The sequence below is a fragment of the Zalophus californianus genome, chromosome 3 (genome assembly GCF_009762305.2).
Source record: "Zalophus californianus isolate mZalCal1 chromosome 3, mZalCal1.pri.v2, whole genome shotgun sequence".
In the NCBI taxonomy this organism is placed as follows: domain Eukaryota; kingdom Metazoa; phylum Chordata; class Mammalia; order Carnivora; family Otariidae; genus Zalophus; species Zalophus californianus.
Genome location: NC_045597.1, coordinates 182,090,113 through 182,116,743, shown reverse-complemented (window position 1 = coordinate 182,116,743; position 26,631 = coordinate 182,090,113). Strand labels below are relative to the sequence as shown.

Below are 26,631 nucleotides of genomic sequence, written 5' to 3'. Positions count from 1 at the left end.
AACATGGCCCATCTTTAGATTTTCAGCATTTATATCCCATATATTAAATCATAGCATATATTTAAGAAGGTATTCAGCAGACATGTTAAAGACTTTTAATTGATTAAGCTATGTTCATTAATGTCATGTAGAATTTGTTTACGACTGGACATAAATTACATGTTAAAAATATTAAAATATGTGTTATATTTAGATGTGAGTATTCTGCTTCGGTTGCCAACCCTGAAACCCCAAAATGCTTGAGTGACTGGAATCCTGCTAGGGGGTTTTCAAAAATATTAAAAATATATTTTCTATTCAGAAGATTGAAGTAATTCCAAAAGTGTACTGTGAGAAGAAAATAAAAGATCATTATGTTTTCAATTGTCAGAATCCCAAAATACCGGCCACCATATGAACAAAATAAAGTTGAATTTGGATATTACAGTGGACACTGAGAGAGGATAACTTAAGAAACCCACAGCCAGCCCTGGCACAGAGTCACGTGAGGCTTTTGGGCCCCTCCTCCTGTCTGATCACCGCATTTTTGGCTCGGTTGATGTTTCTCTCTCAAATCCCATCCCCTCCAACAATATCCAGAGAACTCTATGTCCTCATGTTGTACATGGGCCATGCTTTTGGAAAAGAAAGACATCTAGAAGTCTCAGTAATTTAGGAGATTTTGCTAGTATTTTGTCTCTTCCAAAGGTATTTACAGTAATTTTTCCTTCTTACTCTTAAGCCATTAACATTTCCCTTTCTATTGTAATCATTCATATCAGCATTTTAAATAAGCTAGTTTTCTCTCTTCTTAAAGGAAAAATAAATAAAAAACAAAGTACCAAAGGACCCAGTTTCCACTACAACTACTCTCCATATTTTTGAATTTCTTTAGCCTTAAAGCCCTCAAAATGATTCTCTATATTTTGCTTCAGTTCCTTTCTTCCCACTCTCTCATGAATACAATCTCATTGGGTTTTGTCCCTAGGCCTTCACCAAAACTGCTCTTGTCAGTAACACCAATGTGGTAAGAGATGTCAGTTCTCAGGTTTCAACATGGCTGATCCATCAGTAAAATCTATCTTCTTTAATCACTTTTCTCACTTCACTCTGAGACATCACCTTCTTTCATGGTTTTTCCCCTCTCTTATGGCTATTCTTCCTGGATTCTTCTATTGTTCCTATCATGTAAGCAGTCAGGTGTCCCAGGGAACAGTCAGGTGTGCTTCTCCCAACCCTCTCTAATTTTATATTCTAGGAATACTCGACGAGGCCCATGCCTTGAAATCTATAGACTATGATGACCCTCATATTTATGTCTCTAGCTTTGATTTTACCATAAATCCTGGACCCAACTATCTATCCAGGATTCTCTACTTGGACATCCAAAAGGGCTCACAAAATTGGGATACCAAAGCTGAGCTTTTATGAGTTAACAGTTAACAGTTAACTCAAACTTCTTCTCTTCTAGTCTTTGCCATTTCATTTAGGCAAAAGACAAAGCATTCATTTTTCTTGTGTCTCAGGCAAAAGACAAAGCAAAACACACACTTGTACACATGCAAACAAAACAACAGCAACACAAAGTTGAAAGCCATCTTCAGTTTTTTTTTCTCTTGCTCAACTCCTACATCTCATCAATTAGAAAATTCTGATGGTGCCCATCATTTGATCATTTTATGCCACCTTTACTATTACCACCCTAGTCCAAGCCACCATCATCTCTCACCTGAATTACTGCAAAGGCTTTCTCTCTGGACTTCCTACATTTAGCCATGCCCAATCCATCTATTCAACACAGAAGCAAGAGTAACCCTGGCAAGATGTTCAGTTAATGCAGGTCACACCTCTGCTCAAAAATCTTCAGTGAATTTTGTTTTCTTCAGAATAAAACACAAGAGCTTATAAGGTCTACATTACCTGGTGGCCTTCTACCAGTCTAGACTTACATCCCCCCATGCCTTGCCTTCGTCGCTGTGTGACACCTTGCCCTCTGCTTGGAATACATCGAGCCTGCTATTCCCTCTACCTAGAGTTCTCTTCCTGCCAATAGCCATACACCTCACATTATTGGCAGCGCTTTTCCAATGTCTCAAACATCATTTAAGGGGCCTTCCCTGGGCTCTATTTTTATCTTCTTTACCAAGCTTTGTTTTACCACTGGTTATATATATATATTAATATATAAATACGTTTAGTATTGCCTCTCCTTCACCCTTCCCTCAGAATGTAGCTTCTTTATATCGGGAACTTTGTTCGGTTCATTGCTGTCTCATCAAGGTCTGGAACATTGCCTGGCACTTAGCAAAATTTTAAGATGTATTTCTCCAATCAGTTAATACATTTAACAGCAAATGTTTATTGAACAATAGATCTACTTTAGATCCTGTTTGAAGAACTGTATAGAAAAATAGGATCATTCTCATGAAACTTACACTGTAGTTTGGACATCAGCAACCTTGGTGCATACTGCATGCATTGTTTGCCAGTGGCCTTGAATCATCTTGACCTCAGGTGTGAGGTGCTCTATCTATCTCACCTGGATCTGTCATTCCTTATGACCTGGATTAAGTCTCCCTGCCTGATCCTTACTTCAGGGTGGAGTCAGAATTCAATTTGAAGATAAGTCCACTGTCTTAATATCTTTAGATAGAACCCTTCTAAAGTTTGTTGATGAAACACAGAAGTTAGTAGTACCATGATAAGCACACTTTAGTATTCTGTAAAATCTAATGCAACTACTTCAAATAATTCTATATTTAAGGTTAAAGAAAAGAATGAATTATTGAGTTTTAATGTCAAGATCAGGAAAACTTTCATTTTAGCGGTGAAGCTGTTTTAGAAGACATGTGGGCTATCCATTTTTGTAATGAATTTTGGAAAACTCATTCTCATAAAAGCAAAATGCTTACATACATACATAAGTCCATCAGAATTAATTCCCAGGGGGAAGAATTGTCCCGAAGAAAGGACATTTAGTGTATCCTAGAAGGAAATTGGTGATACCAACTAAAATTGGGTAGAAATAAAAAATTACATAATCCCCAACAACACATTGACTTAAATATACACAATTGTGGAAACATTTATCAAGTATGTAATTTCGCAAACATTTTTATACCTGGTAATGCATGGATTTTCATTTTAATAGTCCAAAATAAAAAGATTACCCTCTTTCAAAAATAATCCTCCGTAACATTTCTCTTTTCGGTTTCCAATTCTCTCTCTCTCTCCCAAACTTCTCATATAAAGTTCTATACGATTAAACGATTAAAGTAGTGCATCCTTATCTAGTTTCATTATAAGAATAAATAGTTCATCTTAAAATAATAACTTCCCTAATATCATAATGTTCACAGAGCGTAAGCAAAGTATTAATGTTGGATTAAATGAAAAAGTCCACCAACTATCAAAATAGTTTAACTAATATTATTCAGTATCCAGCTAATTGATATGAATTAATTTTCTAAATTCTGAATCTTTGCATTTAGTAAATAGACCTTATTGAAAAAATAAGACTTGTATAACACAGTATGCCTCTACCTGTACCCCTATTGCGAACGCACACACACATACACACGCCGGAAACACTATGACATTCTTTGGGAAATCAAAAGATGTATATCCTTCTTTGGGTTTCATTGCCCTAGGAAATTCAGCCTCAGTTTGGAAGCTGTAAGCTGGCACTTATTTGCTTGTAGCTGTAGGTTTTGCAGCATAAAAGTCATTTCATTTCAACAAACCTGGGGCACTTGGTACCAGACAAGATATGTAATAGTCATAAAATTCTGCACAGAGAGCACACAGTGAGGGTTCCCCCTGCCTTCAGAGGCTCATATAATTCTAATTATTGATGAGTCTTTTTATAATCTAAGAAGAAGATGACTATTATAAGGTAAGAACTATAGACAAAGATCATTAAATAAGGTGGGGATTTTCATCAAACATTGACTATGAAAGTGCTTATGTGTTCCCTTGGGCTTTTATCAAGAGGTTGTTTGGTATGACTTTTTATTAAAGAAAACTGAATTCTTTCCCAGTCCCAGCTGTACCTCCATATGCACAACACACCAGTAAATAACTTTTGTTAGCTAATGCGAGAGTCCTGTGAGTCAGAAGAATTGTATTTCTGTTATAGTTCAAGTGCCAATTTCACTTTGTCTCATCAAGCCTAATTGTGGTAAACATCCTTCCTGACCAGGTGACAACATCACAGCCTTTGCAGAACTCACCGGTTTCCTTGTGTACGCAAGACTCAGAATACTTTTATTTATATTTACCGTTTTATTGCTTCTTCTTGTCTTCGGCGTTTTTCACTCTTCTCCTTCAAGTAGGCCAGGTTGGTTTCATTCCTCAAGCGGTCATTCTCTCGAGCAATGTCTGATGCATTCTGAATAACCAAGCCATCGTAGGCCTTCATCCCCATATCCTCAATATACTGGAGAAATGTGTCCAAAGGGTCTTCCTCGGGATTAGAACTCATCATCTTGGAGGGTATCATGTAAAAAGGAACACTTCCTGTAGGATGAGAACACATTTTACCTTTATCAAAGGTGAAGATAAAAAACAAGGTGCTGTTTATTCACCCTAGTATCTCGTCAGACCAAAAAGCTCTAGTGATTATGGTAGAATCTATTTGGAGAAAATGCCTCATTAGAAACTACAAACCATCAAGAGTATTTGAAGTAAATATTAAATGAATGTTGCCTGAGTAGCAAACACTCCTCAAACCAACAAAATTAGCACAGCAAAGGCCAAATTTCTCGCAGTGATAGGTAATGTGAGCATACAAATACAGTGTGCCAACATCAATGTTTGGTTTATGTATTTAGCGTCATGGTTTTGTTTCTCAAAAATGTGTTCTTATATCAATAAGATATATCAGATCCAAGCTTCATTTATTCCTAATTGCCATAAAGACTTCTTTGCTCAATCTGAAATAAAATGATATAATTATTTGGAACGAACTTTCTTATTGTGTGTGTTTTCCTTATAATTTTAAATTAAGATCTACAAACCTAAACCGTTTGTGCAAAATATAAGCAGTACGCAAGGAAATACACATTTCTAATATAATTTGTTTTGGAAATAATCCCTTTTTGACCCAATATTATTTTCCAAAATGGTGCTCCATCATGGCTTCCTACTATGATTCAAATATCATAGGTCACCAAGATCATATTAATCTTCACCAGTCTGGTAATTCAAGCAGTGACAACTACAATTATCACTGCTATATGAAGGTTTAAAAACCCAAGCCATAGAACGGATTACTGAAAAACCAAAATCAAATCAAAACAATAAAACATAGGACTTTCAACCAATACATATTCTGCTCACCTACAAAATGATGGAATAACAGCTTCTACCTCCTGTTGATGTAACCATTTAGAGAGGTGATGGTATAAAGAATTTAGCATAGAGTTTAACGATAATAAGCATATAATAATTTTAGCTAATATTATCATAATAAAAGTACATGTAGAAGATTGGCAGCAATGGTAATGTCAAATGTGTCTATGTGTATAGATAGATGGGTGATGGATAACCAACAGGCTATGAAAATCAAGATGCCTTGAAGAAGAAGTATCCAGTGAATCATAGAAATCAATGAAGCCAGGGGATAGAGAAATGGTGCTTTAATCAATCAAAAAAAGAATTGAAATTTAATTAATTAATTGCCTACAAGTTAAGTATTTTACCCATCTAGCTTAATAAGACTTCCTGTCCTCAACTGCATCTTCACTGTTGTATAGGAAACCAGTATAATTGAGTCAGATTGAAAAATCAAAAGCAAAATCAATTAACAAGAAAAAAAGTTGGCCATTTAAAATTATAAATTGTATTTACATTTTTTATTTCCTTTAAAAGGCTCAGAAAGACACTTTTTAAAATATCAGCCCAACTATCTAACGTAGACATCCTAGACTTTCGCTTTTGCCATTACAAATAATTTTCATTTTGATTTTTTTACACGTATAATCATGTTCCCTACCTGGATGGTAGCTATGGAAACTTTTTTTCTTATCAGAGTTTATTAGCATTTCAACTGCCAGTCAATTCATATGTTATTTGAGTCCCATTCTGAATTTAAAGATTTATTCTCCAATCTGTAAGAAATGGTTGAAACTAGAGGATAGGAGTTGTTTGTTGACTCATGATTTCTTTTTTGTTATGTTAAGTTTGATTATGTTTGGTTTGGTTTTAAGTCGTAATGTGTTGGCAAAGGAAATGATCTTTTAATTCCAACTATCTAGCACAATTGAATTGCATTGTAACATCAGTCCATGAGTTTAGATGCTCAAGCGGTGGACATACATAGAAATAAGAAATTACTGCAACAAACGACTGCAATTTTCAGGAAAAAAAATATAGGAACATGATTCTCAGAAAGCTGAAGCATTACCATTACTGAGAATTCATTTCTACTAGAGACTTCAGCACTAGGTGTACCTGGATAAAAAAAAAAAAAAGATCTGTATAACTTCATGGCAATTAATTCTACCATAGTTAAGCAAGCCAAGTCAGTATCACAAGGATTCCAGAGATAATGCCTCAGGGTGGAAGATGAACACTCCCACTTTGCCCTTGAGCTAAACTGTATATATCCCATTTGAAAGGCATTACCCCCAAATTTGTGTTTCTTCCTTTAAATTTTCTTTCCATCCAAATGACACCAGACATCCTTTATACAGTTTATATATTCCAAATATTAACAAGGTTAATTGGGTACTTCTGAAAATTAATTATCTCTCTAAGTGGTCTTTCAAATTGGCTGGAGTTTAAATTGTGTTTATTCCGAGACAATATTAAACAATAATATCATAAAATATTTAAACTATAGAAAGTTGTACTATGAGATTTTTTTTTAAAAAGTTGAGATGAAAATTTAAGGGATAAAAATCAACCATAAAATCTAGTAAAACTTCCAGATAATGAAATCGGATGAATGTGAGCATGATTGTCATCTAGTTCTAGGGAAGGATTTGATTCTATGATTGTTCATTTCTTCTTATTATTATTTTTAAGATTTTATTTATTTGAGAGAGACAGAGAGGAGCACAAGCAGGGAGTGATAGGCAGAGGGAGATACAGACTCCCCACTGAGCAGAGGGCCCAATGCAGGACTCGATCCCAGAACTCTGGGATCATGACCCGAGCCGAAGGCAGACGCTTAACTGACTGAGCGACCAAAGCGCCCCTATTCAAGTATTTCTTGAGCAGCTATTATGAACGAGGCACTGATGAGGCAAAACTGCGTCCTTCTAGACAATCACATTGCACTATATAAGCATGATAAATAAAAAATTGCAATGCAGCGTGACAAGGGCACTGATTCAGGTGGCAGTGGTGGGTTTCATTAGTTCCTCATGATTTACGGTCACCAGTTTTTGAGGATGAACAAAGAACATTTTTCACCAATTATATCTAGCCTTCAAAAATAAACATAAACAATGGACTTGGACCCTACCAATGTTTAAGCATCACACTTTTCTTCTCTCTGGTCCACATGTAAAAGATAGTTTGTAATAGGGGGCAGGGCAGAAGGCAGTTAGGCAGTCCTGAAGAATGTAACTGAGAACTTGAGCAGTACAGCCTGAAAATCCCAATGAAAGCGCCCCTAAGTCTCTCTGACTTTGTGCAATTTAATGAACCCCTCTAAGCTTTAGTTTCCATGTTTTTGCAACGGTGGTTGGAATGATACCTCCTTACACTGTTGGAAGTTTGGTTAGAAAATTCATATTCAAGAAATGTCAGCATAATCACTAGTCAATAACATTGCTATTAGATACTTTTCACAATTCTTAACCATGGCCAAGATTATGTTTAGTAATCACTCCTTGATAAACACATTTTTACTTTGGAACATAAGTGAATAGAATGTTTAGTGCAGTTCAATGTTCTTAGTCACAGATGTGCAAATGGAGGCATGGAAGGCATTCATAGACTTGCCCCCTAACCAAATGCATGCAGACAGATCATTTATCCATTCTGCCCCATTTTCTATACCTAGAAAATAAAGGAATTGGCACATAAGAACCATGAAGCTCAAACACTCAGACTCTACCCTTCCAAGCCAAAGGATGTTTCTCAACCAACTGAACTCTGAATGAAATGATTCATTCATTCACTCCTCACTAAAGGAAGGTGAGGCCTCACTAAAGAAAAGTGGACTTGATGTGAGGTGTCTATTTTATTACAACGGCTACAATTTCTATGTAGTGAGAACCCACAGTCAGGTATGATCATAAATCTGTCTTTCAGAAATTTATAGTTATGGCTAAGATAGATATTGAATAAGGTACGCTCTATACCACTAAAAACTTGGCTTCGTTTTGACTGCTGGGTATTAAATCAAGTTCATTTCTGGCCCTTGAACAACAATCCTGTATGCAAGTATTTTGTAAAAGCTTGTCTTGAGCACCTAATTCCTAATGTTGACATCTTAGGAAGACCATAGTTAAGAAGCAAAAGAGCCCTTCTCCTTTAGGTAGCATCTTTAGCCCTACCATAATAAGTAAGAAATTCTTATTAGACCTCAAATGATTGCATGGTACATTTGTGACAACAAAGTGAGTGAGATTGAAGGGAGCTTTTGATTGTGCATTTCTCCAGTTATCCCCTTTATTTGAATTTGTATGTGTCTGAAGCCATTTTTGCTCCTAACAAATTAAATATTTTAGCCCCCTCACCCCCAGAGCATTGGTTAAAAGCTGACATCCTTGGTCTTCATCTACAAGGTAGAAAGATCTTAATAAGAATGCATGGCATGGACTCAAATAGTGCAAGATTTGTATGTGTGTTCTTTTTTCTCAGAAGTTGTGGCTAATATTGAAAATCTGTGTCAGGACTGTCCTGGGAAAGCACTTAAAATGACCAATATCAGAATCCCCATACAAATCAGATAGCTTCACATCTTCACTTTACACATTTCTTCCACTGCTGTATTGTGCAATCATAAAACCCTCCTTTTGTTTGATTTTTGGATTATTGTATTTAAATTAATTTAAATTTAAAATCATTGCCATTGTAATAAAAGCTACAGATCTTGGCTTAAACACAACTGGATAGTTAACTGCTCATCTTTATTTTATTCTTTCACTCTTGTTAGTTATTTCCTGTAGACCACACCCTTCACAAAGACTATTTTATATAATATTGTGACACTTTCTAAAATTTCACTCTACTCAGCTAAGATGCACAAATTTAAACTGGTGAGATTGAAGCCCATATTTAAAACATTAAGCATTTAACTTTGTATTGAATTAACCATGTCTCTATTTTCTTTTGTGTAAAACCATCACTTATCCATTCTGAGCCTAGAGCTGAAAATAGCATTACATTTCTTTACAATGTTTCCACCGAAATAAAACTATTTATCACATATACAAAGGTATCCAAATAGAATCTATAGAAACACAAAAATCCACTTCCTTTTTTTCTCTTTCTGTAGACACTACTTGCATCCAAGGAACCCAAGAAGCTGAGACACTACATGACTTTCAATGTTAAAGCCAAAAAAAAAAAGGAGCACATTTTTGAGAATTAAGTGTATGCAAAAACTTTAAGAACATACATTTACGTAGATTTATCTTGTTAATTAGGAGTAAAATTTTTGTAGCCTCAATTTACCAGAAGATATTTAATGTGGCACTAACTGGTGTCAAGATTGGGCTCTCCATAGTATAGAAGGTATTTCATTAATTACAGGCTGTTGTTGAAGAAAAGACATACAGAAAGGGTCAGAGAAAAATTAAGCATGCCATCTTCTTATACAAGTTGAAGTATTTCTCTTTTCTTAAAATTCAGAACAAATTCCTCTTTTAGTGTAATTTCATGCATTGTGACATCAGTCACTCTAGCTCCACAAGGACTGGCTCAGGTAGGGTGCGTACACTGCCTTATCAGGCAGAGCCTTCTAATGGATCACTGGCCACCATTTACCAAAAGCAGGGTTCTAGTATATTGGTGTCATCTGAATTAATTAGCCCACTGGCCCTTGTGGGGGCCTGTTCTTTTATCTCTTCTTAAACTGTTTATTCAGAATTCCTGAAATGGAACTGGTCTCCATCTAAAACTTTGGTTTTCCAAAATTTAAAGTTGTGAAAACTCCCTTAATCCAGATATTTTCCATTTCTCCTGAGTGATGGAGGAAGAAAAAGCAACTGCTTGGGAGAGAATTCCTCCCCAGTTCTTGAAGTTAAGAAGCTTCTTAAATTTTAGGTCACAGTTAACCCTGTAAGATAATGTTATAGCTAGAATCATGTAATGTTTATCTTGTGTTATTATTATAATTCTATTTGTTTTGATTGGGAAAAACAAAATACATACAAGGGAATAAATATCCTGGTAGAAAGACTAGGCATTTTGCCTTCATTTCACATTTATGTATTTCATTTCATTTGCATATGGGAAAGTTTTCCAAGCCCCACCTCCTTAGTTATTTCTGAGGTTTTCACACCACACCTGTCTCAGTGCTGTGAGGAAGTTATTAGAATTTGAGCTATTAAAACTTGATTTTCCCTCCCACTCCAGTCATTGCATCTTCTCCAAGATAGAAAATTCTGTTTTGTCCAGCAGAATCAACTCATCCAGATAAGTTTCCCAAGGCAATTTTAACTATTTTGTTGTTGTTGTTCAGGGGGAGGAAAAAGAGCTCTTACATTTTCTGCATGTACTCAGACCAATTTGAAAACACATTGTGAAAATATAAGTATTTAAATAATCAGGCTTCATATACATATGTAAAATATGTATGCAAATTAATTTCTAAAATTTGCTGACTTCACATAGGATCAAATCAACAGACAAGATTGCCTGGTTATAATTCGTAACCTGTATAAACCATGTTAAAATTGTTTTTCTGATAATGTGTCAAAAATAAACCTTATCATTTCACTTTGATTATGCTTAAAATCCTACCCTCAACCCCACAAATGGTCACACTCATTTTCTTATTCTCACTTTCATCAAAATGCAGCTGTTCTGCCCAAAATGGGAAATGTTAGAGTTAAAACCACGAGAGCTTGTTGAAGTGACTACAAAGACACTGATTGCTTTTTTCTCAGAAAGCAGATTACTTTGTAGTAAGTTTTTCTCCACTCTCTCCCTTCTCCAAATGGGTAAAATGGGCATAGTTTATGTTAATGGAGTAGCATCATAAATTGGACACTGGCCCCCAACTTCCAGGTTGTCATGGTGCTATTTGCCTGTGGTCTAAAGCAATAGCACATTTCCAGTAATATTAGGGACTCACACAAAATGTCAATGGCTTAGGTGCTTTTCTGAGCCTTTGGCCAAATGTTTCCAGATGCTTACAAGGCAGTATTTGCAAAGTAGATATAGTCAGTATGATAAATTGCTGACTGGAGCTGCAATGGAAACCATCTAATTGAATTGAGAGTATATGACTTTTTTTTTTTTGTAACAATAGGCAACTTTCTTGTCTCTAGGATTTTTGCACTTCTCTTTCTAAACTTTACAGATGCATCAAGTCCTTGGGCTTCTCAATCATTCCTTGTGAAGTTGTAGTATTTTCTCTCAGGTCCGTTTTCACTGATTTCCTAAACTGTCCATGTCCTTCAGAGTCCCCTTCTTTGCTGAGTTGGCAAACATATGTTGCAATTTCCACAGAGAAATAAAATAATTTTGGTATTTGTGGCTCACATATTCTCATATTAATCTGTTTACCAATTGACAATATAGAAAATAAGTTGAAGCATTATTTAACATGTGAAGAATTAGGAGAGGAGTTAATTTTCACTCTTGCTCTACAGTCATTATTTCATACTACTTGGTTATAAATTCTTGCATGTTAAAATGACTAAAACTACATTGTGTAACTTCTTACACTGGATTCCCTTATTTGGGGGCTATGTTTACAAAAGAATACAGTTCTATCATCCCAAAACAACTTTATGATTTCCTAATGAGAAGGAACATTATTTCATGTAATAGTTCTTCCAGCTAGGGAAGACCTTCATTTCATGTATTTAAAATATTTCTGGTTCTTGGAAAAATTAAAATGGAGACACCCCAACAAAATAAGTGTGTGTCCCAAGTAAAACAAGTCTACTTAAAGTTCTCTTGAAAATATTTGTTGTGATGAGGCTAAGGAAATCTTCCTGATATTGAGTGATATTGAAATACATGTTTCTCAAAGAGGTTTATGTCTACTCAGTTAGGAAGAAGCAGTTTCAGCTTGGGTGTATGTCTGATAGTTGTTTCTTTTTGGTAGGTTTTTTTTTTGAGAATTCAAAATTAGGCTGACACAAACATGCTGAGAGACTGTTGTAAAATATTTATGGTATGAAATAGCAGATAAATAGCTAGCATGCACAACGTGAATGCCAATTAATACCCTGGAAAATATTTTCAATGCTTTTAATGATTTAACATGGCTTATTTTACCAGTGAAAATCTAGTTTAACCATTTCTGTGATAATGTAACTAAGTGGGTAAGAGGGCACAAAACAGCCTGAGGCTTATTAAAGCCTTGGATGCCTTCGCTGTGGCTTTATTCTGTTCCACCTAATAAGACATGCAAACTTCAGCATTGAGTATCCCCAGATAAAATCCATTCCATTTCATAACCAGATTGCTTGATCTATTTAGTGCTGGATTCAATTAGCATGCTTAGAGAATCTGAAAAATGAGATACATACCAAAATTTAAGTCTCCAGGGAGAGCTAAGTGCAATAATCAGAAGGTGACTTGTGTCTGTCAGAGCCCTCTCTCGCGGTTGATCTCAGGGCAGTTCTGTAGGAGTAATCCAGCACCATAAGAAATAGACTTGTAGTTCAGTTCAGTTTTTCTTCAATTAAAGTGCATTGTATCTGGATGGGAAAAGTGTCCATTCCCAGATTCTTCATCACTAGAGATCAGAGCATTCTTGATGTTCTTCCTATCAGATAAAATGGCCTTTAAAGTTTGCTAGGAAGATACGGTGGCAGAAGACAGGTGCTTGCTTCCTTAAATCGACATTCAGAGAAAAGAGGGCATAGCTAATGGGTGGGGATGAATACACAGCCCCTCTCCTTCCAGGTCCAGCAGGAAAGAAATTGAATGATTTTACCCACTTTTCTACACAGATTATTACAAGACTCGAAGCAATCACCCAGGCTGGCTAAGGTGGCTCATTTGATTATATTCTGTGAAGACAAAAATAAATGAAAACAAAAAATCAGAAGCATCCTCTCTAAATGTCTCCTTTCAGCCAAAAAGATGCTCTTTCTCATTGCCACTTACATACAGAAGGTTTGGAGCAGCTTAGCTTGTGGCATCGTCCCTCCCCCGTGACAACCAGCTCTCTCTCTCCCATTCTCTCTCTTTCCCCTCCCTCCCTCCCTCCCTGCCTCTGACTCCCTCCCTTCCTGCTTCTCTCTCTCCTCTCCAGCTGCTTTAGTCTGTTGATGCTGCTGCTGATTAATCAGGGATTCTGAAACAAAGAACCTACCTTCTGAAATAAGCAGTAATCTTTCTTCTCTGTTTCTGCAATCCGTCTGCATTGAACGGCAAAGCTGCCAGCATTCTAGCACCTTGGATAGTTCCTGCTCACTAGGCCCATTGGAAAAGGGAGAAGAAGGAACTGAAGAAATGACAAGAAACCTGAAAGCAGCATCGTTCTACTTCAGATTTCGCCTCCCTGGGGCCTCCCATCCTCATTAAAGGCCTCACATCTAGGCAACAGAACCTCTCTCTTTTATCTATCGGAACTGAAGTCTGATTAGTAAATAATAAAACGAAAAGAGGATAAAGAAACCCCTTCATTTATATCCACTACAACACTAATTCAGTCTTTATGGAGAAGAAAAATATAAATCCATCAAAAATAAATGTTCTTACTACAGAGGGTGTTTAAGTGATAAGCTTTTCGCCCCTGGCATGGCTAATGAAAATGAGCAACAACTTAAATGGAACATCGAGATCTCAGTTTGATACCCTTATTTGATATCAATTTTGCCTCCACCCTCCCTGCATAGCCGAGCCAGGCACACAATTACTGCTGACGTATTTCGGGCTGCTGCTTGGGGAAAGAGGGGAGGAGCCTTTTAACCTCATCAAAACAGCTTCATACCACCTGCTCCCATGGCATGAGAACAAAACTAGCCCACTTAGCAAGAACATGCAGGGCACACACGTATGTCGAATAAAGATCGCACTCGGAGAGCAGGCGCAATTTTTTTTTTTTAACAAAAATAAGATGTGAATTAACTATGGTGTGTGTGTCACTGACTCTGGTAGACGCACTGTTGAAATTATTTAAAGTGATCCTATTTCCTACATTTCCTGAGGACTCTCCTCATTCCATTCTTAAAAGCCTGCTGAATATATGTGTATATGCCATGTTACATAATACAGCTTATACAAATATATGTATATATGTATACAGAAATATGTGTGTCTATGCATACACACAAGCTCTCAGTTTTTATCTGACCTGTTTTTCCTCAGAGTAAGAAGATAGTGAAGTATAATATGGATGTTTTATTGTGTAAGTTGCTCTTATGGCAAATATAACAATAGCAATGAGTTTCTGCTTAATTGGGGTTAAAATACTAATTTTGGGGGGGCAGGGATGAGCTTATTACAGCATATATACAGCTTATAATGACCAGTAGACTTTTTTTCACCACATTTTTTTCCAGCAACTCTTTTTGTAAATCCCCTTCACTCACAAACTGATTTTCCCAAGGGTTGCACCAAAAATCTAAATTCATAACTAATTTCTTAGAATAATGTGATCTGAATGTAATTTTTCATGCATCAACAGACCATAAAAAATAATAAACTTAAATTTACCTTCCTGATTCTTAAATGTTATCTGAAACTGTACTACACTCTTGCAAATGTTTTTGCTTTTTTTTTTTTAACTTGGAAGTATCTGGAGAAAAATAAAATTAACATGTTGCATTGCTATAAGAGTTTCAGTTTTCACATGTCCTAATGTGCATTCCTAAAACAAATCACGTATGTCACTTATTTCCCGGTCTTTGTGCCTCTACTTTTTGGATAGAGCAGAACATCTGTTTCATACACTGTGGAAGATTAGATAGATGAAAGAAGGAAGGGAAATTTAATTAGGAAAGAGAAGAGGCCACATCTTTCTCTCTCCCTCTCTTTATAATCCTGCCCCCCCACTTTCTCTCTCGAAGATTGTGGGGGGAAAAAAGTGCCTTGAGTACCACTAACAAACTAGTAACAGTCACCACACGGTCATCAAGAGGTTATTTTTGGTGGTCAAGTGGTCTCATAGAAGTTGTCTTTCAACATGTGACCAAAGGCAGAAAAGATTCGTTATAAAGAAATTCTGTGACAGACATTTTAAGAAGTGGAAGTAATTTATCATTACCCATAATTCTATCAAGTTTGGGGGAACTACATTTTTTAACTATAGAGAGTTCAAATAGACACCACTATAAAACCCATTTCTACATAGGAGAAAATACCCGGATAAGCATCCTGACTTGCTTCAGGACTCACACTCAATGGATCATTGGGGTAAGGATAATAGGTCTCTGGGCTTCTCTGCATCTCATCAACCTTGACAACACAGTGGTTCTCAGTCACCTTGAGATCATACACCAGGATAATTTCAAACAAAGTGAGGAGAGATTGACTTATGGTTGCTAACTATAAAAACAAACAAACAAACAAACAAAAAAACATTTTTCTCACAAAAGTCCCAAGAGTAAAAAGGATTTTTATCCCCAGAGAATAGGGAGAGCATAATATGTAGTTCTTTATAGTTAATATTTTCAGCTTTAGGAAAATTTATGATTATTGTGCTTCCTTCTTGTTTTCACTTCTCTTTTTTTTTTTTTTTTCCTCTTCTTTTCACAGAATAGAGTTTGGGAGCCATCACATTGTATCAAGCCTATCTTTTTAACCCATGCCCTCCTCATTCCAGTCCACAGTTCATATTGATCAGACAATGTCTTCTCTGAAGATATATTTGTGTTTAGAAGTTTATGGCACCTTTGGGGGTTGGTGTCTAGAAGGTCCCCAGAACCAGCTCTTTAGATCTCACTGAATGAAACAGAAAAGGATCTACACTTTCAAATAAGCTTAGAACCAAATGTAGAATTCATTTCTAATCATTTCAGTAGTATTCAGAGAAAAAGTTCACAGTACAAAATTAAAGTTGAAAATTTTTATATTAAGAATAAAGGTATAGAGATACCAACAAAGCTCAAATTATAATTATGTGTTGGTTTATTTCTTGAACATCTTCATAAAATACACAGATGTTTCTGATGTCATAGAAACGAGTCACTGAAATGCCTCATGACTTACTTCTTTTAAAGTTCTTAAGTCAAGATAAAGTTGGGCTCTTTCTGTTGTGCTATACTGACTAAAAGAGTTGATGTTCTTGGGGTTAAGTAGGTCCCTTCCATGAACTCAGATAGATAAGGAGTGCTGAAGCTCTCTGAAAGTGCTTCTTAGTCTATAAATCAGCCAGATGGTGGGGAGGGCTTTCTGTATAAAAGTGATGCAAATGAGAAAATGAGAATTGAAACCGAGCAATCTAGTTACCTAAACTTAAGGCATTTATTCAAATATATCAAGATGTACTCTCTGAAGTCATGTCATAATTTATAATAAAGCCTTTCTAGTTTTTTTTTTTTTACACGATCTGTAATCTTTCTATTATTCTTTCCACATTTAGCTTAGGGAGATGACACCTCAGTTATAATGAAATTATTCCACTAGGGAAAAAGCTAATTTTCCCAACCAGTCAGGATTTCTAAGCATTCTGGTAATAGCATGAAATGAAAGTCTTGGTAGAATGGGAACCATATGTTCCTCATGATTTTTGCCTATACAACAATGTAGATGTAGACAGAAGTTATGCATGACTTAGGGACTGTCAAGCAATGGATAATGATATAGTGCTCCAAGATCCAGAATACTAAGTAACTGGGAGAGGGGGAGATTTATTGTTTAATAATATACCTAAAAGCTAAATTTATACTGTCAAGGGATCAAACTGGTAATAAACAGAATATTTTATGACAGGAAACACATGAATTGACCCAAACATAAGAATTGATCCCTCTTTTCTTGTGTCCAGCAGATATTTTTCCTAGTGAAGATTTCAGAATATTTTACATTTATAATAAATTGTTTGTCTTTATACTCAAAAATAATAAAAAATATTGTTAAAAAACAATTGTATGTTCTAGCGAACAAGATACTCCCACTCCAACGAATCTTCTCCCTTCTTTGAATGGATGATGTCTACTCAAGTTTCAAAACTCAGGAATACTCTACCCTGGTTGCCTCCCCTAAGTTACCACCATCAAGCCTGGATATGTGTTCTCTGTAATGTGAACTACCCCACCAGTAAATATGCCACCAGTAAAGAATAAAGTTATGAGAGTTTTGCATGCTCTTCCTAGCATACCTATTTCATTCTCCACGTATGCTGCTGTAAGACTCCTGAAAAAGTGGGACCTTTCCCTTCTATTCCCAGGGCCCCAGCATATAGATTGCATCTAGCCAGTGGCAGGGATTTGTTGAAGGAATGCATGATTCCAGATCTCAACTAATGATATAGCCTGGCCAAGTAGAAAATTCAAAAAGGCTCATCATATATTTTTAAAAATGAAATTCTAAATCAAGATTTAAAAATGCCCCCCCCACTCAAACATTTGAGGAGGGGAAAACTTAACAAAGGGACTCCATATTTTCTATGTGAAGAATCCAAAATAATCAGTTTTATACCAGCTAGAAATAATTAGAATACCACAGGAAGACCAATTGAATACACAAACATAGAGATTATGTTTAGAGAAAACAATAAAATTTTTCTGAGACACTGTCTTGGAGCTCACACTGCCATAACAAAATACCATGAACTGGGTGGCTTAAAAACAGACATTTATTTCTCCCAGTTTCAGAGTCTGGAAAGTCCAAGATCAAGGTGCTGGCAGATTCAGTTTCCAATGAAGTTCCTTTCCTGGTTTGCAGCTTTCTTGCTGCGTCCTCACAGGATAGAGAGAGGAAGCTCTGGTCTCTCTTCCTCTTCTTAGAAGACCTTACTCTCATCATGGTGATTAAAACCCTCCTGACCTCATCTAAACCTAAGTACCTCCTAACAACCCCACCTCCAAATACCATCACACTGGGGATAGGGTTTCAACATACAAATTTGGGGAAGATACAAACATTCAGTCGATAGCAGAGACATAAGATAGGGAAAATTAAAAAATGCCTTCTTCTGGAATAGAAAGAATCAATTTTGTAAATAATTCCTTCTTACTAAATTGGCTTCAGAGTGAATGTATTTTTGATTTAAATAAAATTTGATGTCTGATGGAACTTGAAAAGCTATTGATAGATATTATCTTGACTAAATATTAAAGCATGTTGCAAAGCTATATTGATTTTCTGGTAACATAGGACAGTTGACTATGCATCAGTAGAAGAGTTCAGAGTCCAGAAAAACATATATGGGTATTTAGCACATAATAGATATGCTATTGCATATCAGTAAGTAATACAATTAAACAAAATGCATACATACACACATAAAGGATTTTATAATTCCTTGCATAAAAATAAATCTAGATGCTTGCTAATCAAAGTGTGGTCCAAGAAGTTGCAGCATCAACATCATCTGGAGCCTTGTTTAATATGGGAAGCTCAGTGTCCCCCCAAGACCATCTGAGTAAGGAGCTGCATTTTAGCACATGCCTTAGTGCGTGTTGTGCATAGTAACATTTGAGGAGCACCGTCCAATGAAAATTCATATGATGATAGTAATGGTCAGTATCTTCACTGTTGAAAATGATAGTCACTAGGCACACATGGCTGTTGAGCACTTGAATTGTGGTCAGTGAAAAAGAAGAACTAAATTTTACATTTTAATTAATTTTAATTTAAGATTTACATATAGATAGTACTATCTTATTGGACAACACAGTTCCAGACCTTCCTTTGAAATACTCGCATATAAAATACAATCTACTGCAAGAAACTTCAATATTATTTGGGGTGGAAATGGCCCATCTAAAGATAACATCAAAGCTCAAAACAAGTAAGTGACAACAAAGAGAATTGAATATGTAAGAATGCAAAATATTTAAGTGGGAAAAGATTATAAATAAACTTATTGAAATGCAAAATTGGGAAATTATTTGCAACATATATGAGAGCCAAGCAGTTATATAGTCCTCCTATATCATTAATAAAAAGAAAAACTCTTATAAATAAGCAAGAGTGAAACACCATAATACTAAACAAGGACAAAAGAGAGGAATGAGTTATTCACAAAATAAGAATTTGAAATGGCAAATAAATACAAAAAAAAAAGTTTAGCCTCAGTAGTGATACAATGCAAATTAAGTCACAAATAGTTCATTTAAAAAAAAAAATTCCCACGCTGGCAAATATATGGAGAAACGGATAGTTATATAGATGTATGCAACCAAAATGAAGGGAAATCTGATAGTGTTTTAAATTTTTTTAATGAGCACACAGTCTTTGAAATAATAATTCTACTTTAAGGACATGATAAGTGTACAAAACTATATGTTTGAGGTCACTTATGGTTTGTAATAACAGAAATTTGAAAATTCCTTACATATTCAACAATAGGACGTTGAAAAATAAATTATTATGTAAGTATTAAGATTATGATATAGATCTACATTCATTTATGTGAATGTGAGTACTATAAGGAGAACAACAACACTATTTCTAGAAAGGAATTGTCAGGCTGGTATATTGCTTACCCCTATATCTTAACTACATGACAATGGGCAAGCTATGTTACTTCTCTCTATCTCAGTTTATTGATCTGAAAAATGACAATAATAGTAGTGCAAGTCATAAATTTATTGTGAAGATTCAAATAGCCCATGTAAAAGTCTATGTAAAATAAAAACCTGTTTCTAGCACTTAGTGTATAACAACAAATTCTAGCTGCCCTTAGTAATAGATGTAATCACAATATAGTACAATATAGTACTTGGAAAGATAACCAATACTATGCCTAAAACCAATTCACTCAAGTTTTCAAATCCAGTGGCCATTCTCTTCATTATCCCACTTGTAGAATTATTTTCTTATCTTTCATGACACTGTATTCTTCTGTTTTCCCTCTTATTTGGGGGACTTCTCCCTCCTTGTCTCCTTTGCTGGCCCTCCTCTGCTTGGGTTCTAAATATTGGAATGCCCCAGACTTCATATTTTTTTTTTCCTAATCCCCCAAACTATAAAAGAAAACCAACCCAGTCACTCATCATCCCATCGATCAGACCACTTTCTCTGTAAATACTTATCACCATTTGATATTACCTTGTTTATGCGCACATGCATACTTTTTTATTTTACCAGTTTTTTCTTACCAGGATACAAGCCTTATGAGAAGGTACCTTCAAGGTGCCTCATTTCTGGGTCCCAGCAAATAGAGAAGTGGTTCATGTATAGGATATACTGAACTAAAACTTATTGAATAGTTATATTACATAAAAAATAACATAATATACCATGATACATGCATACCTATAGTAATACTCATGCATAAACATAATATAACAACAACAGTAATTGTAAACACATACATGATGTTTATTATGTGCTCAACTTAAATTAACTCAATCATTCAGTCACCACACAGATCTTATGAGCAAGCAAATTTTCCTCATTTTAAATTAGAGTATTGAGGCAGAGTTGAAGGGATTTGTCTAAGGTTACACAACTATTATATTCAGAGGGAAATTTCTAGTACAGAAAAAATAACATGATGGCGTTTATATCTGAGTAATATTTTATTTTACTCTTTAAAAAGTAGATGTATGTGTTCCTTAGTTTTCTCGAATAAGCATATCCTATTTTTATAATAATCTTACATGGTAATTTTGGGGAAAATGCAAAATTCTATCTTCACAAAATTCCCCCTGAAAGAGAAGTCTTTGGAATCTGTGAGTTCCCATTTATTTTTAAAATGAGAAGCCTGGGTCAGGAGGATTTGTGAAATGGAAATGTGGCCAATGCATTACCAAGTTGGCAATATCTGCAACCAGGAGATAAAAATTCAAAAGTAGGTATGAGTAGTGTATCAGCCAGATAGGATTTAGGGAAGAGTTATATTATAAAGCAAGAAGGAATTGCAGGTGGAAACAACCTGTCTAATGAAAATATTTAAAACAGGGTTTAGAAGATTGTGTCCTTCAGGATTGGCGGCCAGTTGGTTACCTGTGACTGCTTTAGTTGATACTGAGCCAAGCCTTGCCCTCTTTTTCAGCTTCTGCCACTTAAAATCCTCTAGTATTTCCTGAATGTAGACATTGTAGTCTTATTTAAGCTCACACAGAGTTAATAAGTATTTGAAAATACCCATCAGTAATTAGAGAGAACAGTGGAAGAAACAAATGAAAGCTGTAGCCTACAATATATTCTCCTCCAAACCTATTTCTTCACCTCATTTAGGTAATCCAAATAAAGTTATTTGAGGGAATTTTTAAGACATGAAGGAGGCCAGGGAAATTGATCACTAAAGTAAGGCATGAGGTACCAACATCCCTTCAAAACATAATAATCAATGAGAGTAATAAATTCAATGTTCTCTTTCCTCAACATTCCATCTTCTAACTCTAGGCTGACTATGAATTAAATTTAAGGTGCTCGTGGATAAAGTTTCGACTTGATTGTGCTGTAGTTCACTCTCTGGGTGGCTGGCCATTATTTTGAGGTCAAATTTAAATACAGAAACAGGACCTTGTTCATAAACCAGTGTAATCCCTTCATTAAACAGATCAGGAAATTGAAGACAGAATGTTAAACAGCTTGCCTAAGAAAAGGTAGCTTCTTCTTCGGCTGTCCAGGACTAGCTGGTTCTCTTTCTGGTTTGTAACACTTTATTTTCATTCACAGATTTTTTTTTCCCAGCTCTTTACCCAGGAGGTTAGGAAGAATAAAGTCACATATTTCAAATGTAATCCAGGAGTAAAACAAACTTCGTAGAGGGGTGAAATAAGACAACGAAATATCCACTGGGATCTGAGAAATATCAGGCAGGCCCTGGGTACAACTGTGAGGCAGTTTCCTGGTGATCTCAGGAATCCCTTCCGACTTTCCCCCCACCCTATTTCATTCTGTACCTCAACCAGGCACCTGCTGTCCTCTCCCTGGCTCCTGGAAACTTCACTCAAGAGAGGACCTGCTCTTAGTTCCAATTTGCACACATGCTTCCCTCTGTTTGAGATGCTCTTTGCCAGATATCTGCATGGCCTTTCTTGATACCCCCTTTAACCTCCCTCCTAAATATCCATGCTCAGTTATTAACATGCCACCTGGTTGGCTTTGGAGCTACATTCACCTGAGTTTACAGCTCACCTTTAGTCTTAGTTAGTTGTGTATCATGAACAATATTTAACTTCTACGTGGTTCAACTTTCTCTTTGAAAAAAAATGGTAACAGGACCTATGTCGTACAGTTGTGATAATTAAATGGGTTGCCCTTTGCAAAATGCAAAACAGTAACTCTGATTGCCCTATTTTATTTCCTTTCATGCATTTTTATTATGTTATTATCTTAATATATTCACCTATTAACTCATTTATTTATTATTTGTTTCTACTGTTATTAAAAAAATCTAGAAGAGCAGGGAACTTGATTTTCTTTTTCTTCTCACATCCCAAGTATTGGGAAAGTTTCTTGGAAAACAGAAGGCTCTTAAACATTTTGTTAAGTTGCTGGTAGTTGTTCACATTGGGGGGGCACTTCAGTGTATATCCTTGGGCCCCTTCAGTCTCAGACTTATTTCTAAACACTAAATGAAGCTCTGTTCTGATTGAAGGTGTTTCGGTACTCAGTAAAGAGAGTGGTGCAGGGCACAGGGGTCCAATGTGGACAGGTGGCCCAATTCTGTGTCTCCATGAGTCCCCTGTGAGCATTGAGAAAAGTCCCTTTTCCAAATGATTTTCCCAAGTGAACCATAATTGTTTCTGAAATTCTATTCTTTTTTTTTTCACTAAGCTTTGCCTTTATCTGAAGGTTACCAAATACCCACTCTGAGGAGTTTGTGTTCACATACGGGTGAGTTCTAACTTTGGGGGTATCACCTAGTTTAATATTTTTTTCTTGTCATAAATAGACCTCTGACAACAAAAGGAAAATTTGTGTTCATAATCCTCTAATTATTTAGGCCAATGCTTATATAAGTAGGGAGGCAGCAACACTAACAAAATGATAGAAATGAAACATGGAGGCAATTCAGTTCAACAATTTGTAGTTATGAAAACTTCATATTTTTATGAATTTCTTTACATTTTAGTTTCCTCCTTTCGCGTGGGTCAATGAGAAATGAATGTGGAAGAGAATTTCAAATAACAAAAGAGTATAGAGAAAACCATGCCTTGGGAAATAAAATATACTAGGTTTAGAAAGAAAGTGAAGAATTAAAGTAAATCAATTACTTTCCAAGTTTAAATCACATTTGATCCAAGGCTTAAGAGATTAACAAAAATATTCAAAGGAAGTACAGAGAACCAGGCCAATCATACAAAATCATCAGAGTTAAGAAAATGTAGATAGCTAATTTTGGAAATGAAAGAGCTTTTGATGACATAGATACTCAACTGCTCCCTAGCCCAGGGACTACATTCACCAGGCACCCAATAAACTCTACTTATTGAAAAATTACTATGCAGAATAAGCACAATGGATGAGTTCTAACTTGCTCCCCTTCTCTCCTCCTCCTTCTTCTTCATTACTGTTGTTATTAGTATATTTCCCAAGGCTATCGGGCATAGTTGTAAATACACAAACACTAAAATTAATAAGTAAACAATTAATTAAAACAAATGTTTGTGAATGAACTCTGCTTGGGCATCTAGTGAAGAAGTTTTGAGGTAGGGAGGGGAAAGCATGTAAAAGTCAGAAGGGAATAACAGCGTGGTCCATTTATTTTACAGTTTAAATTGGAGCCCGGTATAATCTAGAGATCTCTATTAAATTTTCACTTATGCCTATGTTTAGATGAGTCATTTCAGTAAACTCTGTTTTTATTCCTTGATAATAAAATAAGATTTATAACTACCTTGTCTATAAAACAAAATACAACCATATCAAAATTATAGGAATGTTATTATAAGAAAACCATATTAAATTAAACCACATAGCATAAAATAGTTAGATAAAATCATTTTTTTCCAATGTCTTTATTTAATAAATGAAGAACACATAGCCAGAAAAATGCATGAATTGTGCAATGTCCATCAATGATAAATCTGTGGTACAATCTAATATCCTGGTATAGTCATTATGGAAAATATCAAGTTTCCTCATAAATTAAAAATAGATCTAACATATGACTCAACAATCCCACTTTGGGTGTATATCTAAAGGAAATGAAATCAGTATCTCAAAGATATATCTGCACTTCCATGTTCACTGCAGAATTATTCAGAATAGCCAAGAAAGATATGGAAACCACCTGTGTCCATTAATGAATGAATGAATAAAGACAAAGTTTTATGTACATATACATGATCATAGTTACATGTGGAATTTTAAAAAGTCAAATTCATAGAAATAGAGAGTATAATATAATAGTGGTTGCCAGGGGCTGAGAGGAGGGGGAAATGGGAGACTTTTGTCAAAGGATACAAACTTTGTTATAAGATGAATAAGTTCTGGGGATCTAATACACAGCATGATGACTATAGTCAACAATAGAGTACTGTAGGCTTGAAATTTTCTGAAAGTAGGTCATGAGTATTCTTCACCCCAACAAAAAAATATGTGAAGTGATAGATGTGTTAACTTCATCGTGGTAATCATTTTACATTGTATATGTATTAAATCATTACATTACATACCTTAAATAATCACAACCTAAATGTATGCAATTTTGTCATACTTCAATATAGCTGAAAAAATTAGTAAAAACATAATTAATAAAAATAATCTAATATTTTGTCTCTCAGTTTGGTGTTCTTTTCCCCAGAAAAAAGACATAGATAGATAGTCTGGAGTAAATGTGACCAGACTTGTAATTCTTCATCTAAGAAATAATATTGTGGTAAGACCCAGGAGGTCTGCTAGGGGGGCAGAGCAAGATGGCGGAGGAGTAGGAGACCCGGATTTCGTCTGGTCTAAGGAATTCAGCTGAATAGGGATCAAACCATCTTGAACACCTACGAACTCAACAGGAGATTGAAGAGAAGAATAGCAACAACTCTCTGAACAGAAAAGCGACCACTTACTGGAAGGTAGGACGTGCGGAGAAGTGAATCCGAGGCGATATTCAGGAGGATAGACGGCGGGGGAGGGGGCCTCCGTCGGCCGCTTCTGGCAAGTGCTAGAGCCGCAGAGCACAAAACAGGAACTTGTAGAAGTCGGTTCCGCTGAGGGACGTCGCTCCGGTGGCTAAGCGGGGGATGGAACCCTCGCGGGACAGTGTGGTCTCAGGACCCTCGGGGTCACAGAAAGACCGGGGGGTGCCTGAGTGCGGCAGAGCTCCCAGGGATCGGAGCGGGGAAGCCGGCTGCTGAGACGGAGCCGAGGCACGGGTTCTCAGCTCGGGGTGGCCATAAACTGTGATCCGCGGCCCAGTCGGGCCACTGCTCCTCCAGCAGGGACCCCACAAGCGGCAGAGCCGAGGAGACTCCCCTTCCTCCCCCGGGAGGAGCGGCGCGGGAGCGCACCGCAGGGATCTGCTGGGTTTGGAGACTCCACACGGGGTTGGGTGCCACAGATAGAAACGCTCCATCACAGGCCAGATGAGCACGGAGTGCGGCCGGAAACCGGGGAGACGGGAATGACTGACAGCTTTTCTCTGGGGGCGCACTGAGGAGCCAGGCCCTGAGTTCTCAGCATCTCCGGGTGGAGATTGGGAGGCCACCATTTTCACCCTGGTCCTCCAAAGCTATACCAGAGCTTTCAGGGAACAAAAGCTCCTGAGAGCAAACCCGAGCAGCTTGCTTAGCCCAGACCGACAAGGGCGGGGCAATTCCGCCTCCAGCAAAGACATTTGGAACCACGGCAACAGGCCCCTCCCCTAGAAGATCAGCACCAACTGCCAGCAAGCCAAGACCAAGTTTACTGATCAAGGAGAACGGGAGAACTCCAGCGCTAGGGGAATACTGCACATAAAATTCATGGCTTTTTTTTAACATGATTCATTAGTTTTTCAAAGTTAATATTTTTTTAGCTGTTTTTTTTTAATTTTTCTTTTTCCTTTTTTCAACCAACATCTTATCAATCCCTTTTAAAAAAAAATATTTTTTATTTTTCATTTTTAGAGTCATACTTTATCCCTTCATAGTAGTTACCCTTATTTTTGGCATATATATATAAGTTGTTCTCTCTTTAAAATTTTGAGATACAATTTCTTCTAATGGATCAAAATATGCCCTAAATCACTAGTGTATGGCTTTGTTCTAGTCTCCTGCCTGATCACATTCTCTTCTTTTTTTTTTCCTTCTTCTTTCTTTTCTCAAACAACTTCTTATCAATTCCTTTTATAAAATCTTTTATAATTTTCATCTTTACAGTCATCTTCCATCCCTTCATTGTATCAACCCTTATTTTGTACATATATAAGTCTTTCTTCCTTTAAAATGTTAGGAGGCACTTTCTTCTAACAGACCAAAATACGCCCAAAATCTAGTGTGTGGCACTGATCTATGCACTAGCCTG

General features: G+C 36.3%; 1 protein-coding gene across 2 annotated transcripts in view; it reads right to left on the bottom strand.

Annotated features, from left to right (window-relative positions):
- NYAP2 (neuronal tyrosine-phosphorylated phosphoinositide-3-kinase adaptor 2) overlaps positions 1–13,516 on the bottom strand; it is a 255,038-nt gene extending 241,522 nt beyond the window's left edge. The window contains exons 1-3 of one of the 2 annotated variants that reach the window (XM_027587960.2): positions 13,436–13,516; positions 12,645–13,130; positions 4,260–4,497 (exon numbers count right to left, since the gene is read on the bottom strand). In XM_027587960.2, coding sequence (XP_027443761.1) covers positions 4,260–4,480 — 221 coding nt within the window. In that variant the 5' untranslated portion in view covers positions 4,481–4,497; positions 12,645–13,130; positions 13,436–13,516. Of the gene's footprint in view, positions 1–4,259; positions 4,498–12,644; positions 13,248–13,435 lie in introns of those variants that run through there. The other variant, XM_027587959.2, reaches the window with a different exon arrangement.
- Between the last annotated feature and the right edge of the window lie 13,115 nt (positions 13,517–26,631).